Here is a 17703-nt window from a genome sequence, read left to right as displayed (position 1 = left end):
CCGGGGGCTGACGCTGCCGCCCCCTACCCCCATGAGGGCCCCGAGCCAGGCGGCGCGCATTATGAGGCGCCTGCTGTGTCCCCAGCCTGGGGCGTCCCTTGACCCCTCCCCCCGGGGAGGGGCAGCCAGGTCCTCTGGGGCTCGGAGAGGGTCGTGGGAAGCCGGCCCTCCGGCCTCCCCGTCCCGGGCTCCGGGGGCCGACCCTGAACTTGGACGTCGCGTTCGCCTCCCCAGGAACCCCAGCCGTTCCCCGCAGAGTGACGACGTGGCCCCGGCTTTGAGCGCTCCGGCCCCTGGGTCCGACCCGGGCAGGTGGAAACTCCAGTTCTTGTGTCTAGAAAGGTCCCCTGAGAGAGATGGGCCCGAGGGGAGCGCCGCCTCGAGGCCCGCGTGTCTGCGGTGTTCAGAGCTGCCCCCCGGGCGTGGCGGGAGATGCCCCGCCGGTCGTGGCACCTGACCTAGTAGACCGAGCCTCCGCTGACGTCAGGGCCAACTGGGAAAACCGGTGGGAGGGTGTGGGGGACAGCTGGTCTGACGGGAACCGCAGCCAGGGGGGCAGGCCAGGAGCCCGCAGTCCGCGCCAGGTGAGTGCTCAGGTGTGCACCCCTTTTACCTGGGAAACTGAGGCCCGTGGCCACGTCACGACTGGCATCGGGCCACTCCAGCCACAGAGCCGGGTCTGTTTCCCGTTGAGGTTAAGAGGAAAAGAACAGGTTGGCTACTGTCCCCTGCGAAAACTGATTCCACTTTAGTCAGTTGGAGCCTTAGTCCTGGGAAGGTTTTTCCCTTTCTCAGAACAATGTGGTCTTTCTGTAAACTTTACACTAACTAGCTCGTTGATAAAGAGATGTGTGGTTTCTCAGTAATATCCTGGTGAGAAAGGAAATGGAGGAGAGGGTTCAGGTATTGTCATCCCCATCTTACACCTGTAAGGAAATTCAAGACATGTCACAGATTGAGAGCTAGAAAGGACCTCAGAAGTCATCTAGTTCAGCGCTTCAGAAAAAGTTTAAGAAACTCTGAGTTGGACCCTCTTGTTTTACAGATGAGCAAATTGGCACTCAGAGTAATTAAGTCACTTTGCCCAGTATCATAAACTGGTAAGTATCTGAGCCAAGTTTTGAATCAAGTCTTTTCTGACTCCAGGACCAGTTTCAGCAGCTCTGTAGGGATCACATGCATTCCAGCTAGCTGGAGGGTAGAGGGCTTTCTGCTTACTCAGCAGGACTCCAAGGCAACACTAAAAATCCCTCTAAGTTCATGTCTCTTCACTCAGTCACTTCTACTTCTGGAAGTGTCTTTTTCTTCTGAGGGTCCTTGTGAGAACCCTAAGAGGTCTAGTTCTAGGAAACACCCAAGAAGAGTGAGTTAGATTTATCCAGAATTCTTGGTGTGGAGGAAGGTAAATTCTTTGTCCTGTCTGCTGTGATGGAGGATCTAGTTGTAGAAGGAGGAGCTGTTTCACCAACCCCTTAAAATCTGGCTTCCAAATCTGTCATTCCAACCAAACAGCCCCCTCCAGTCTTAGCTGCCAAATCCAGTGGCCTTTCCTCAGGGGTCATTCTCCTTGCCTTCTTGGCAAGGGTTTTGGGGCACTCATGATTCTCCTCCTGCCTGTCTGCCTGCTGTTTCTCTGTCTCCTTGCTAGATCCTCTTCCAGATCTTGCTCAGTAATCATAGGTATCCATCAGGATTCTGTTCTGGGCCCTCTTCTCCAACTATGCTACTTTACTTGGTGATCTCAATAGGTCCCATGGGATTTAATTATCATCTTTGTGCTGATGACTGTCAAATCCAAATATCCTGCTTTAACCTTTCTGCTAACTTCCAATCTCTACCTTTCACACATCTCGAACTAGATGTCCAAGACATCTTAAACTCAACATGTCCAAAATGGAACCCATTATCTTTCCTCCTAAACCTCCCCCACTCCTGCCTTCCCTATTACTGTTGAGGGTACCACCATCCTTTGAGGCTTTTAGGCTCACAACCTGGGAGTTATCCTGGACTCCTCATGTTTCTCCCTCCAGCCCTCCACATCCAAGCTGTTGCCAAAGCCTGGCAGTTTCACCTTTGCAACATATCTTAAATCCATTCCCTTCTCTGACACTGTCCTCACACTGAGGCAGGCCCTCACACCTCGATTATTGTCATGGCTGTTTGGGGGGGGGGGGGGGGAGGCACCTTGCCTGAGACAAGTGTCTCCTCACTCCAGTCCATTGTCCCATTCAGCCAGGGTCTTCCTGACTTTAGGGTCAGAGCCGACACCTAGCTTCTCCCTCTCCCCCTTACTCCCCAATACATTTCTATCCAGTGACACTGATCTGTCATTTTCATGAATACGATGCTCCGTATCTCAGTCTGGGTATTTTCTCTGAGCGTTTCTCCCCCTCCTGTCCAACTCCTGATCTCCTTGGCTTCCTGTAAATTCCAACTAAAGTCCCATCTTTTCCCAGAAGCTTTCCCTACCTCTTATTCTGATGTCTCCCTCCGTTAATTACTCCCTATTTATAGTTTGCTTTGTGTATATTTGTTTGCTTATTGTCTCCATTAAATTGTCAACTCCATGACTGCAGGGATTGTGTTTTGCCTCTTTTTTGTACCGAGTGCCTAGTGTAGTGCCTGACATATGGTAGGTGTTTAATAAATATATATTCCTTAATTCTGTGCTGGGAATTAGTGGTAAAGCCACGATTTGACCTGAGGTTCCAAGTCTCCTCCTCTTTCCACATTGTCTGAGTGAGTGTTGTAAGTAATCCTCGTAAAGCCTGACTTGGTGACAAGTATCTAAAGATGGAAATTTCAAATGGGCTTTGGTAAGGTTCCAGAGGAATTTGCCCTTCATTTATTTTTAAATTTGGAAGTCACACCAGGAGAATCAGTCCTCCTCTAGTCATCCAGGGCCTGTGCGTGATGGAATAAATTTGAATGACAAATGTACAAGGAAAAGTGTAACTGCCAAAGTGGGAAGACAAAACAGGTGAATAGTCAGGACCTGTTCTCCTGCCCCCACCATTTTACAGTGTAAAAACAAATAATCCTATATCTCACCCTAAGGACAATTGAAAGATATGTGGTGGACATGATGAGCCTGCAGAATGCATGTGAAAGACATGGGAAGAGAAGCGTCCTACTTAGGAAAAGTGAGTTAACCCAAGTTGGACCTTGGCATCCCCAAGATACTAAAATCCTCTCTGCCATCCTTTGGTGAAGGTTTTATGGGAAAACATTGATAACACAGTAGGAGAAAGTGAGCAGTCCCTGCTCTGTCCATTGAGGAAATGCCTGAAGACAGTTGATCTCAAACCCGTCCTTTAAATTGTCTCATTCCATACTACCCTGAATGTAAACTGGGAATCTTTAGGTGACTGTGTATTCCAGAAAGATTAAGATTAAAAGCTGGGTTTCAAAGTTTATCTTTAATATTCTGCTCTGATCAGAGCAGAGAATATTCTATTTTGAGTGCTACCTTTTAGGAGGAGTGTTGATGAGCTAAGTGTGTCCCTGATAGTAAAGGAACTGGAAATGGCAATTGTCCTGCTAGGATCAGTTGAAGAAACTGGGGATATTTAAGCTGGAGAAAAGAGTTCTTGGAGTGACTTTAAATATTTGCCCTCTTTAAATATTTGAAGGGTGACTTGTGGAACCAGGGTCAGATTTGTTCCCCTGGCTTGATTCAGGACTGTAGAACTGGGAGCAATCAGGAAGCTGCAGAGAAACCTTCCTAACAGTGAAGGGGCTCTCTCATTGCAGGTATTTGTAGAGGTCTTTATTGGCAAACTGTCTGAGGTTGTAGAAGGGATTCTGCCTCAGTTGTTGACTGAACTGCATGACCTGGACGGTCCTTTTACCCATAGTCTTGGGAATGGAAGAAGTAGACATGCAGATTGTTCAAATGGCAAAAGAGGTCCATTTCTCATCCTGGCTCTACATGTGGCATTGAGCATGTTCTTTGAGTTTCAGATTCCATCCGTCAATTAACATATTTTATCTCTCCTGTGAAGAGCCAGAGAACAAAACAGAAGGCAACAGGAAAGAGGCAAGGCTCAGTGACTTATTTTGCAGTGTTACTAATCTAAGGTGAAACTTTTGGACCTGAAGGAAAGATAGCAGAGAAAGGTGTTTATGGAGGGTATGAAGCATGCTTTCAGGGTCCTCAGAGTCTGCCTTTAGGAAAGAGGTTTGCATTTAGGGCTATTTTGTCAGAAGCTATGAAAGTACTGTGGAGAAAACTGAAGGTTGGTCAGAGCCAGAAGCTGGGCGTTGATGGATAGGATTGACCTCTAATCCACAACTTTTGTTTTAATCTCTTTGGAAAGGAGAATTGAAGCCATTTGGCTGAGGGGGGGGCGGGGGGAGGAGGGGCGGGGGCAGGGAAGGTTTCTAGGAGGAAATTTCTTGTATGAGGTGCGTTTGGTAAAGTGATGCTGGCTTACCAAGGTGTCTACTTAGGGCCTTCCCTGTTTTTGAAATGAAGTAAATTGAGCATGTTTATAACGTTGGAATCAATGTCATGTAGACATTTTCATCTAGATTTCTCATCACAATGAAAAGCTGCCATGTTTTATTACTATAAAGGTAAAAGAATAAGTTATTTAATTTAAATACAGTAGAATGAATCGATGTAGAACTTTAGCTGCTGTCATTTTATGGATGAAAAGTATAAGACTCAGAGACTTGCCATAGGTCACATTAGTAGTTAGTGCTAGGTAGAGCTTGAATCAGTCTTTTCTAGTTCCTCATGCTTCAGTTGCATTATTATAATGAACATTTTGTTAGGTTATTAAGACAGGAAAAAGTGACTTGTAAAAATCATTTTGGGTAGAACTTAAGAGGAAAAAAAGTGACTACTACGCCTAAAGATGACTGCTTTTCCCCCCTGACGTTAAGGGCAAAGACAAAGGAGACAGTGTGTCTATCTTTTCCTTTATGTTCCTATTCAGTCCTTTCAGAGTTTCTTAAGGAGGATAGAAGGGCATTTTCATCTAGCTGTTTTGCCCAACCTCTAAAATATAGCTTCCAAAATTAGTGACTGAGAAAAGACTTGGAAGAGTTTCTTATCACTGTAGATGATGGGGGCTAAGATATTTGAAGAGAGACCAAAAAGATAGTGCACTCTCAAAATTCCAGTTATAGCTAAAGTTTCTGGGTAGTTTTTTGGACATTTCTGGAAATCTGAGAGACAAAATGTATAATCACTTTTCTCTTTAAAATTGAGCATCCTGATGAACTATGATAGATTTAGCTCTTTTCAGCAATACAGTGATCCAAGACAATTCCAGAAGACTCAAGATGGAACATGATGTCCGTATCCAGAGAAAGAACTATGGAGTCTGAATGCAGATTGAAGCATACTATTTTCACTTTTTTTGTTTGTTTTTTTCTTTCTCATGGTTTTTCCCTTTTTTGATTCTTTTGCAACATGACTAATGTGGAAATGTGTTTGACATTATTGTACATATATAACCCATATCAGATTACTTTCTGTTTTGGAGAGGGGAGGGAGAAAAATATGGAACTCAAAATCTGATAAAAATGAATATTGAAAACTATCTTACATGAAATTGGAAAAAGTAAAATACTGTTAAGTTGAGGAAAAAAAACTCACGCCATAGGAAACAAATTTTTTTTTTCCCATCATTTCCCTTGCTTAGAGACATTTGTCCTTTTCCTATGTTGGACTTGCTGTGTGGTTACTTCTGTGTATCTCTTCTTATTTCATAGTGCTATGGAACTGGAAGTGACCTTAGAAACCATTGAGCCCAATTCTGTGATTTCATAGAGAAGGAAATTGAGGTTGGGTGGTCATGTGCCTTGCCCAGAGTCAACTAATTGGAGCAGAGCTGAGGTCTTCTGATGGTAGTTCAGCATTCAGGATTTAGTTCAAGCTTGCTTTGTGCCAGGAACTGTGCTAAATGCTGGGGATGCAAAGAAAGGTAAAATAAGTCCCTGTTCTCGAGGAGCTTACAGCCTAATGTGGGGAGACAGCAATGCATAAAACTACATACAGATATATATGATGTAAACTGGAGATGATTTTTAGAAGTCAGGACTTTTTCCGCCATATCCTAGTTCTACAACTTGCTATTTAGTGGGACCATATGCAAGTGACTTAGGATTCTTTTTTTGTAAAATGTAGGAGTCAGACTAGATGCTCTCTTTTAAGGGATTTGGTAAACTTGGGTTAAAGGAAAATCCACTCTGGCTGCTTGAGCTGTGTGGATGGTGAATTGGAGGGGAGAGCCTTGAGTCAGGGAGCCTGCAGTAGTGCAGAGGCAGTGAAGACCTATACTAGGCTGGAGATTCTGAGTAGTAGAAAGGGGACAGATGCAAGAGATGGAGGTGGAAATGCCTTCTTGCTAGGACAGTCTGCATTTGAAAGGCCCTGGTATTTGAGATTTTTAAGATCCCTTCCATCTCTGATATTTTGTGATTCTAGGATGCCTCCCCAAGAAGAAAATCTCAGTCATCTCTGTTAAATACTTAGAATATTGGTATGTTCCCCACCGCTTATGGAAACTTGTTCATTTTACATGGCAGACGTTTTAGAAAATGTTTTTGTATGTTCTTTCAATAAATGAGTAATAAGTGAAAAGCATTGATAATAATTGGCAGTAAAGTTTGCAAACACTTTACGTGATCTTTTATTGATCCTTACAACAAACGTGAAAAGTAAGTGGCAAATATACTTGGTGCTCTCGTTTTACAGATTAGTAACTGAGACTTCTGAGTGACTTGCTTAGAGTCACAAAGTTAATAAGTACCTTGAGTGTACCTTGAACCCAGATTTCTGACTCTAAATCTAGCACTTTATTTGCATTATCAAGCTGACTTTCACAAGTGATTGAATTTGGGTTCTTGCCTTCAAGTGGCTCAAAATCCAGTAAAACTACCTGATTTTTCTAAGTGTTATGAGGCTAGTATGTAATTGGAAAAAAACAAAGGAATACAATGTAGTGTAGTAGAAAGATCACTGGGTTGGGAAACAGACCTGAGTTCTAGTCACTGCTCTTTCATTTGCTGATGAGGGAATATTTTCATCTTAAAAGGATGATGTTGGGCTGTATTATGTCTGTGACCCCTCTCAGCTCTGTCATTCTAAGAGGCTAATAACATTTTAAAAATAATAGGTTTTTTTTGGATAAAAATGTTTAATTATAAACTTCATGCCCTTCAATAAATACAAAACCTCCAGATAAAGGGTGTAATATCATAAACTTTCACCATTTAAAGTTCAATGAAAACTGGCCAACTAACAAAAAATGGAATTTTATATTCTATGTACCCTTGAATCACTTGAAACAGAGGATATGGTCTATTATAGATAATCCTTTATGAAAGCCTCCCTATTCTTTTCTCATTTAATATCAAATATGACTTAGATGCATATGTAGATTCTTCTTTTTAAGATTCTATAAAAATGATTTAGTAGCCATTATGGGTCAGCAGTTACTGATAGTCATAGTCTCCTTTTAGGTATTACCATAGTCCATAATTTTTTCCCTCATTTTTTGTGGGGGGGGGGGTACATTCTTCCTGTGATACCTTTTACAAAGAGGAAATAGGAATAAGTAGAAAACTCTGTACTTGGGTTTAAGAAATCAGCAGAAAAGAGAGCAATAAGGAAATAAGAGGGCAAAGAAGAAATTGAATGAATCAACCTATAATCTCTTAGAAGAGATAACCAAAATGAAAACTCTCAGAAATATTATGGCCAAATTCTAGAGGTTCTCCTTCTCAAGGAGAAAAGTACTGTAAACAGCCGTATAGACACAATTCAAATCCCATAGAACCCCAATTAGGATCACATAAGATTTAGCAGCTGCCATGAAAAAGGAGTGGAGGGCTTGGAATGATATTCTGTGAATACAACCAGGAATAGTCTACCTAGAAAAGTTGTATAATCCTACAAAGGGAAAATGGATATTTAATGAAGTAGAAGACTTTCAAGCACTCCTGAGGAAAAGACCAGAACTGAATAGGAAATTTGACATTCAAACACAAGATTCAAGAAAAGCCTAAAAAGCAAGCATGCAAGAGAAATAAGAGATAGTTGAACCGTTTACATTTCCTGTATGAGAAGATGATACATGAAATGCCTAAGAACTTTTATCATTAAGGCAGTTAGAAGAAGTCTGCTTAAAAGGTGCAGATGTAAGTCCATGTTGGCAGGATCTCAAAATAAGTAATGGAAGGCTGAGAAAAACGGATGCACAGGGAGAACAGAGAAAAGAGGAAAAAGGGGGAAAATCATCTCACCTAAAAGGCACATAAAGGAGGGGCAGGTGGCAGGGGATTGGGCAGTGCTTGAGTCTCACTTATGAATTGGTTTTAAGAGGGAAAAATATACATAACATCCTTAAAGTACTGAGCTCCCCCATCTGGGATGTTAAATTTTCATCATTAAACACACTGAAAAAAAACTGTTGAAGTGACCAGATTTCAAACTACTGCAAAAGGGTAATCATTGGGACTGGTACTGGCTAAGAAATGTAGTGAAGGATCAATGGAATAGATTAGATACCTAATATATAGTTTCCTATAAATAAAAGGAGTTTTCCTTTTGGGATCTCTTTCAGGAGGTGATCAGTGGATTCTTTCAATATCTATTTTACCCTCTGGTTCTTAGAATATCAGGGAAGTTTTCCTTGATAATTTTTTGAAAGATGATGTCTGTTCTTTTTTTTTTTTTTATCATGGCAATAAGTGACCACAGCAATCTAGTGTTTAATAAATTCAGAGATTCTAGCTGTTGAGACAGGAACTCACTACTGGACAAAAACTATTGGGAAAACTGGAAAGCAGTCTGGCAGAAACTAGGCTTAGATCAATATCTCACTTGATATATTAAGATAAGATCAAAATTGATACATGATTCAGACATAAAGGGTAACGCATAGGTTAGGAGAACATGGAAAAAAGTACATCTCAGGTCTATGGATAGGGGAAGAGTTCATGACCAAACAAGACAGAGAGCGTCATGGGAAATAAAATGGATAATTTTAGTTACATGAAATTAAAGACCTTTTGCACAAACAAAACTAATGCAACCAAAATTAGAGGGAAAGCAGGAAACTAGAAAGAAAATTTTACACCAAGTTTCTCAAAGGCCTCATTTTTCAAATGTATAGGGAACTGAGCCAAATACATAAAAATGAGTCATTCTCCAGTTAATAAAGGGTCAAATGATATAAACAGGCAGTTTTTAGAAATATCAAAACTATCATATGGAAAAATGCTCTAAATTACTAATGATTAGAGAAATACAAATTAAAACAACTTTAAGGTACCACTTTTTACTCATCAGATTGGCTAACGTGACAGAAAAGGAAAGTGATAAATGCTGGAGGTGAGGTAGAAAAATAGGGACACTAATATGTTGTTGGTAGAGGAGTGACCTGATCTAAGTATTCTGGAGAGCAATTTGGAACTGGGCCCAAAGGGCTACAAAACGGTGCATCTCCTTGGACCAAGCGGTACCACTAATTGTTCTGTATCCCAAAGAGACCAAAGACCCTAAATGGCTGAAGATATTTGTAGCAGCTCTTTTTACTGTGGCAAAGAATTGGAAACTTAAGGGATGCCCATCCGTTGGGGAATGGCTGAACAAGAGGTTGATATACGATTGTGACGGAATACTACTGCCGTTTAAGAAATTATGAAGAAGATGGTTTCAGAAAAGTCTGTACAGACTCAACTGGTGCAAAGTAAAGTGAGCCAAACCAGGGCAACATTGTACATAGTAATAGCAATATTGTAGCAGTGATCAACTGTGAAAGACTTAGCTACTCTGTTCGATACAGTAATCCAAGACAATTCCAAAGAACTAAGGATGAGAAATGCTGTCGTTATCCACAGAGAATTGATGAACTCTGAGTGCAGATTAAAGCATATTTTTCCCACTTTATTTTTCTTGTGTTTCTCCCCTTCCACAACATGGGTAATGTGGAATTATGTTTTGCATGACTTCGTGTTTCTCTTCAATGGTTGGGGGAGAGGCTGAAAGAAGGGAGAGAATATGGAACTGAAATTTTTTAAAAAAAAGATTAAATTACGATTCTAACTTTTAAAAAATAATGAGCTCAACATGATTCATTATTAACATATATAGTGGTTAGAGAGCCAACTTTGGAGTCAGAAAGACTTGGTTCAATTCCCTACTTTGATACATATTGGCTGTGTAATCCTTGGTGATGTATTTAACTGCTTATTGTCCCAAACAACTCTATGTGATTGTAAGTTACAGAGGAGTTGCAGTCAGCTTTGATAGAGGAAGTTTCTTTATTGGAATATCCTTTTACCAATGAAATTGCAGGCTTGGATCACAAAACAAAAATCATAGTGTCATAGATTTTCATAGAGCTTGAAGGGATCTTTGGGACCACTGAGCCACGTCCCTTAATTTACAGATGGAGAAACAGGCAGCTGGGGGCAGAGTGAATAGAGGCCTGGAGTCGGAAAGATCTAAGTTTGAATTCAGCGTCAGACACTTTCTACCTATGGGACCCTGAGCAAGTCACTTAACATCTGCCTCAGTTTCTGTAGCTGTAAAATGCAGATAATATAACCCTACCTTCTGGGGTTGTAAGGATCAAATAAAATAATAATTGTAATGTGCTTAGCATGTTAGCAGAGTGCCACCCACAAGGCAAAATGTCTACCAGAAGAATTAATGTAAACAAATGAGAGCTGTTCTTAGAGTTTGAACAGTTTGTTGCTAACTTGGAAGGAAAGTTGAGCCAACACACAGTTGGCAACAGTGGAGCAAAAAAGGAGTGGGCAGCTCTCAAAGATTTGGTATACAGCACTGCATTTGCTCATCTGGGTCAGAACACTCACAAACACCAAGACTGGTTTGATGAAAATGATGGGGAAATCCAGAAGCTGCTAAATGAAAAATGAGAACTCCACAGGATTTACCAGCAGGATAGTTCATCCACCTCTAAGAAGGTAGCATTTAATTCCATAAAAAGCAAAGTACAAGCAAATCTTAGAGAGATGCAGGATTCTTGACTAACAAGTCAGATGAAATTCAGTTTTATGCTGATAATAACAATCCAAAGGGCTTTTATGATTCCCTGAAAGCTATTTATGGACCAAAAACCTATGGCGCATCACAACTACTCGGTGCTGATGGAGCCACATTGATTAGTGATAAGGACATGATCCTGGAGAGATGGGTTGAATAATTTCATAGTGTTCTCAACAGACTATCATAAATCAATGCTGAGGCCATTGACTGTTTACCTCAGGTTGAGGTACCTCATCTGAACTTCCAACTGAAGAAGAGGTTTTGAGGGCCATTAGGCTTCTTTCATGTGGCAAAGCACTTGGTACTGATTCTATTCCAGCTGAGATTTACAAGGTAGGAGGACCATTGCTCATAAAGCTAACTGAAATTTTCCAAGTTATATGGCAAGAGGAGGTTATCCCCCAGGAGTTCAAGGATGCCTCCAATGTTCATCTCCATAAAGGTAAAAGGAATAGATTGTCCTGCAACAATCATGGAGGTGGGGATCTCCCTTTTAGTCATTGCTGGCAAGATTCTTGCTAGAATCCTCCTTAATAGGCTGATCCTTCACCTGGAAGATGGTCATCTACCTGAGAGCCAGTGTGGTTTCAGAAAGGGCTGAGGAACAGTTGATATGGTGTTTGCTGCCTGACAACTCCAGGAGAAATGCCAGGAGCAGAACAGAGGTCTATACACAACATTTGTAGATCTTACCAAGGCCTTTGACACTTAGTCATGAGGGCTTGTGGAAAATTATGTCAAAATTTGGTTGCCTAGAGAAGTTCATCAATATTGTATGTCAGTTTCATTATGGCATGTTTGCCTGGGTTCTGGAAAATGGACAATGCTCTCGTCCCTTCCTAGTCACTAATGGAGTGAAATAAGGCTGTGTACTTGCTCCCATGCTTTTTAGCATGATATTTTTAGGCATGTTGTTAAATACTCTCAATGAGAATGAACACAGTATCAAGGTCAACTACTTGCACTGATGGTAAGTTCTTCATTTTGAAAAGGCTACAAGCCAAGACCGAAGTGCAGGGAGTGTTGGTGCATGATTTTCTGTTTGCAGATGATCGTGCCCTCAATGCAGCTTCTGAAGCTGAGATACAACAAAATATGGATCAGTTCTCTGCTGCCTGTGCTAATTTTGGCCTAATAATTAACACCAAGAAAACACAGGTGCTCCATCAGTCATCACCACATCATTAATATGTGGAACCATTGGTTTCAACAAATGGAGAAGTTTAGAATGTTGTGGATAAGTTCACTTATCTTGGTAGTATACTTTCCAGGGCTGTACACATTGACAATGAGGTTGATACATGCGTTGCCAGAGCTAGCTCAGTGTTTGGGAAGCTCTGAAGAAAAGTTGGGGAGAGAAGAGGTATTAGATTGACTACCAAACTGAAGGTCTACAGAGCCTCTGTGCTGACCTCACTGTTGTATGCCTAGGAAACATGACCAGTCTACCACTGCTATGCCAGGAAACTGCCAGGAAGATTCTGAGGATCATTTTGCAGGATAAAGTACCAGACACTGAAGTCCTTGCTCGAACTAAACTGTCAAGCATTCAAACCATGCTTCAGAGAGTCTAAATCTAATGGGCTGGCCATGTTGTTCGAATGCAAAATGTATGCTTGCCAAAAAGACTATTTTATGGAGAAATCACATGATCAGAAGAAGTGATACAAGGACACTCTCATGGTTTCTCTTAAGAACATTGAGTTTGATTTGCGACAGGAGAAACACTGGCATAGGAACGCTCAGCATGGCGCTCCCACACCAAAAAGGGTGCTGTTCTCTGGGAGCAAAGCAGAATTGAGACAGCAGAAGGAAACGTAGGGTGCGCAAATTTGGGATATCCACCCAAAATATTCACATGGACTATCTGCCCAAACTGTGGTAGAGCATTCTGAGCTCGTATTGGTCTGATCAGTCACAGTCAGACACACTGAAACTTCATTTTATCACGGTGATGTCATTTTGGTTCTCTTTGAGAACAAAGGACCACAACCAGCACAGTCAGTGCTTTGGCACATAACGAGCACTATGTAAATGTTATTAAGAGAGGTTAAATTGATTTGCTCAGAGTCTCATAGCTAAGAAGAGTCAGAATGTGATTTGAATTCACATCTTTCTGATTCTCCAATCTAGTGATCTGTCCACCATACCATGCTGCCTCTCAAATTAATCATCAACATTAAAAAATGATAATAGCTAACAAGGGGTGTTATAAATTTACCAAGTACGTTGCATCATATATGTTGTCTTGGTTGATTCCCACAACAACCCTGGAAGGTAGGTGCTATTATTATAATGCCCATTTTACAGAAGAGTCAACAGGCTGAGCAAAGCTAAATGACTATTAAGTGCCCAGGGGCACGTAGCTAGTAAATATGTGACTCAGGGTTTGAAGTCAGGTCTTCCTGACTCCAGATCTAGCAACATGTCTGCCATACTGCCTAGTGCAATGTGTTGGAATAAAGTAACAACAAGCCCTAAGCATCATGGAATATATACTTTATCAGAGTAGACTTAACTAAGAGGTCTCCTAAGAAGTCTTTGGTTTCCTTCCAAATCTCTTTAGAGCTTTATTATTTTGGCTTTGCTTTTTCTGTAGTTGTCATCATATGTATGCCATTCAGTGTCTGCTGATCTATTGCTGTTTGTAGAATTTAGCTAAAAACAAGCCAAGTGAGTTATTGGCAAAGAAGCTTTGAAAATGTAACAACAAATTGAATTGCCCAAAGGATTCTTTGTTTTGAGATTGCACAGAAGAAACTGGTATGACAAAAGATATTGAACTTCTGACTGGGAATCTACTCCTTAGTTCTGTCACTGACTTGCTATGGCATCTTGGACATGTTTAATTTTTCTAGGCCTCAGTTCCCTATTTATTGAAACTTTGCACTTAGAAACACTAGTTCTAACTTGAGCCCTGGAAGCTGGAATAAAAAAACCAAAAGAAAAGCATAATTATTCTAGGATAACTTAAAGAAATATTCATGAAACACTTGATGAGTACAAGGTGCTTTGCCACATATTAGAGATAGTACATTAAATGAAAAATGGACAGATATGGTGAGAGTAGACCTTTTATCATTTGAGGGAGTTGAGAAGATTTTTTCCAGTTGGGCAGTGTTGAGTTTTTCTGGAGGGTTCTGATATTCAGCAGTGATTTGGCAAACAAACAAACAAAAATAATCCCCAAGTATCATCTTGCAATTAAACTGATCAGTGAAGTAGATCTCATTTTATACTGTGGATCCTTTGATTAGATATGGTTCCTTTTACACTATTTTCATGATGTAAATTTGCAAGAAAGATTTTAAGTATGGGGAATGTATTTTGGTCACCTGTATTTTTAAGTTGGGGGTAAATGTCCAGTTGCAAGTGTTCTTTTTGTATAGATATGGTTGGAATACCAAAGGTAGCTCTCAAATTCTGTTGTCCTCCCCACACTTGTTTTCTTGGCAGAGGAGAGGACACATGCTCTCTATTGATTTTTGGTTTTATTATTTTGTAGTTTGACCAAAACAGATTTCTGAGCCTTGGGGGAAGAAACATTGTAAAGTATTTGTTGGCAAATAATATGATGATAGAGTTATTTAACACTTGGTGGTTGACAATATACTTCTCTTACAACAGTCTGTGAGGGAGCTGGTGGGTGCATTACTCTCCTCATTTTATATGTGAGAAATTGTAAGGTTGTTAGAGTTTCATTGACCTGAGTTGGTAAGACTTCAAGGTGGGATTCTGTCCAGGCTTCAGGTTTTCAGTTCCACCCTCTTCACAATGCTACACTGACTGTTGAATTATCATTTAAGTATTGTGTGGCTGGCTGTTGATGTCAGTACCCTCAATGTGAATTCAGATTTTTTCCTGAAAGATCAAAATCCTGACCCCACTTAGTCCTTGAAGAATGAGCACAAGTATGGGGTGATTACACCCACCTAGGGCCAGTCTGTGGTACCACTTTAAGAATTTCATGGTTCTTTGGAAGGGAAGGACTTTTTCCCAGGTCAGTAGACTGACAACACACAGACAAGCAAGAAGAAAAGTGGCAGGTATTCCTAAGCAATTTAGAGAATGGGAAAAGATGAGATTAGGTAGGAGCCTGGAACCAGAATTTGACTTAATACACTTTCTGTGTATTAGAGTGACCAATTGGTATCTTATCTCTTATCTCCACTCTTTTGGGTGGGGCAAAGAATGGCTGTTCTCCAGACTTAATTTCCCATATGGCTGCCTAGTGATCAGCTGCCAGAAGGTGCTTGAAAGTGAGTGTTTCATGAAGGAAGGAAGGAAGAAATTTTACAATGTTTTATAATGTTTTTGTCTAAAATGAGATTTTAGTAGCAGTGATGTTTACATGACTGAAGGCAAATGCATTATCCTCATTTTACAAATGAAGAAATTGAAGCCTATGGAGGAAAGGTTATTTGCCTAAGATATTCCTATTATTTAGTAATGATTGGGAACTGACTTTTAGGATAGTAGGTTAGTTTTACATTTCCCAATTTTCTGGAGATGTTTCCAGAGTTGTTTTGATGATAATACTTTGGTACTTTATCTGTAATTTCAGTTCATTTTGATTCAGTTAAAAATTGTTCGTGTTTCTCTTAGGAAATAATTCATTAATTCAGTAATTCATTAATTCAGTACTTCATTTGAATGCAAAATGTATGCTTGCCAAAACGACTATTTTATGGAGAACTCGCATGGGCCAGGCGATCACGTGATAGTCAGAAGAAACAATACAAGAACACTCTCAAGGTCTCTCTCAAGAACTTTGGATTTGACTGTGCAACATGGGAGACGCTGGCACAGGACCGCACAGCATGGCATGCCCACATCAGAAAGGGTGCTGTGCTCTTTGAGCAAAACAGAATTGAGACAGCACAAAGTAAACGCAGGGTGTGCAGATTTGGGATATCCACCCCAAATATTCACATGTACTATCTGTGTCCAACCTGTGGTAGAGCATTCCGAACTCATATTGATCTAATCAGCCACAGCCAGACACACTGAAATTTCACTTTTTCACGGTGATGTCATTTTGGTCCTCTTCAAAGACGAAGGGCAGCAACCAATTCATTATGTAAATATTGTGTTATATTTTGAATTATTTGTCTTTGTAGATGGTCCTTACCCTCCATGATGCCTGGCATATATTAGGCACTTTATTCAAGGATCCCACATTTTTGCTAGAAGACAGGTCTGTGTTCAGTCTCAGCCATATACATTTTTGATAATGTCTTTTATATCATTTAGAGCCTAGATTTTGAGCAGGAAGGAGCCTCAGATCATCTAGTGCAGTACTTCAGTTTTATAGACAGGGAAACAGAGATCTGGAAAGTCTAGGTGACTTACCCATTGTCATAGGTAGTAAGTGGTAGAGCTGGGAGTTGCACCAATCTGCTTCTGAATTCAACACTTCTCCCTGCTGTACTGGGAGCCAACTTACTGCTGTGGTTATCTTCTTTTGTAACATGATGCAGCTTAATTTTTCTTGTCATGTCTCTTTCCATTGCCCTGTGAATCATTTGCTATTTTAATTAATTTGATCTCTTGGTGTTTCATGAGTAAGAGCCACATAGCATGTCTGGCAAAATATTTTTTATAAGAGATGACCTTTTATGGTGGCATATAGTTTAGAATTATTGTAAGCCTGGCACAGTTTCCCAGCCTCATCTCCTACCATTCAACTCTGGTCTCAGCTCATTGTCCACCTACAGTTTAAATATATTGATGGTTTGTCATTTGACTACATGTTTGGGCATTCTGCACTTTAGAAAAATCTACTTAGTGTTGTTTCTGATATGCCTGGTGAGACCATATTCTTTTGATCTACTATGATTTTTACTGAGGAACTTTGTGTAAATTCCTAGGCTTGATACTGTTAATCCAGTGTTAGCCATAAATAGCAAAACTTAGACAGTATGGCTATTATTGTGAAATTAGTTGATTGGACTTAATGTGAAACCTTTTCTATGACACTGGTAAACACCTTAGGGGAATTTCTATCTCGTGGTTTTATACTTAATGTCAGTACTCAGTGGATCTTTGGAAAGTTCTCTTCAGTGTTTCATTAGCCACAAGTGGAGGTCTTACATGATGTTAACGTATAAGGAGAGACACTAACAAGGCATATTTGTTGGAAAACCATTCTGTAGTCAGACTTGAATGGTTGAGGTATATACTTCTTTTTTTACAATTATGCTCATTTTTTGTGTCGAACAATCCCTTAAACAATGTTCAAATCTCTTTAGAAATTCTAAAACTTGCAAATTCTTCAGGAGTAAGACCCAGTTTATTCAATGACAGGGTAATAAATTATGGCAAAAATGGGCCTGTTGCCACCAAGTCATGGATTTATCTTTCATATAGTGACTAAAATCTCATAACTTTTATGGCAAGTTATGTATGAAACATAATCAAAAGTTTAGTGTCTGATCTATCAATAATAAATAGTTTGTTACTGGCAATTCAAATGAACTGATCTTTAAATCATAAATCATACCTTGGAGTCTTAAATATATAAATTGAATCTCAAGTGCTTTATAAGATTCCATGCTGTTCTGATCAAGATCCACAATTCCGTGTAATTGTATTCATAATCGGAGCGCAGTGCCTTTCCAAAATCTTCATGGTAGATTGGGATTTATGGCTAGTTTGGATGCCCTTTCTCC

General features: G+C 40.4%; 1 protein-coding gene across 1 annotated transcript in view; it reads left to right on the top strand.

Moving 5' to 3' along the window:
• Positions 1–341: 341 nt before the first annotated feature.
• The window catches only part of ETFA (electron transfer flavoprotein subunit alpha), a 72948-nt gene continuing 55586 nt past the window's right edge, over positions 342–17703 (top strand). The window contains exon 1 of the mRNA XM_072628636.1: positions 342–584. Coding sequence (XP_072484737.1) covers positions 357–584 — 228 coding nt within the window. The 5' untranslated portion in view covers positions 342–356. The remainder of the gene's footprint in view (positions 585–17703) is intronic.

Source organism: Notamacropus eugenii, chromosome 1 (assembly GCF_028372415.1).
Source record: "Notamacropus eugenii isolate mMacEug1 chromosome 1, mMacEug1.pri_v2, whole genome shotgun sequence".
Taxonomy (NCBI): Eukaryota; Metazoa; Chordata; class Mammalia; order Diprotodontia; family Macropodidae; genus Notamacropus; species Notamacropus eugenii.
The sequence above is the reverse complement of the archived record's forward strand: the minus strand, read 5'-3'. Positions and strand labels throughout refer to the sequence as shown.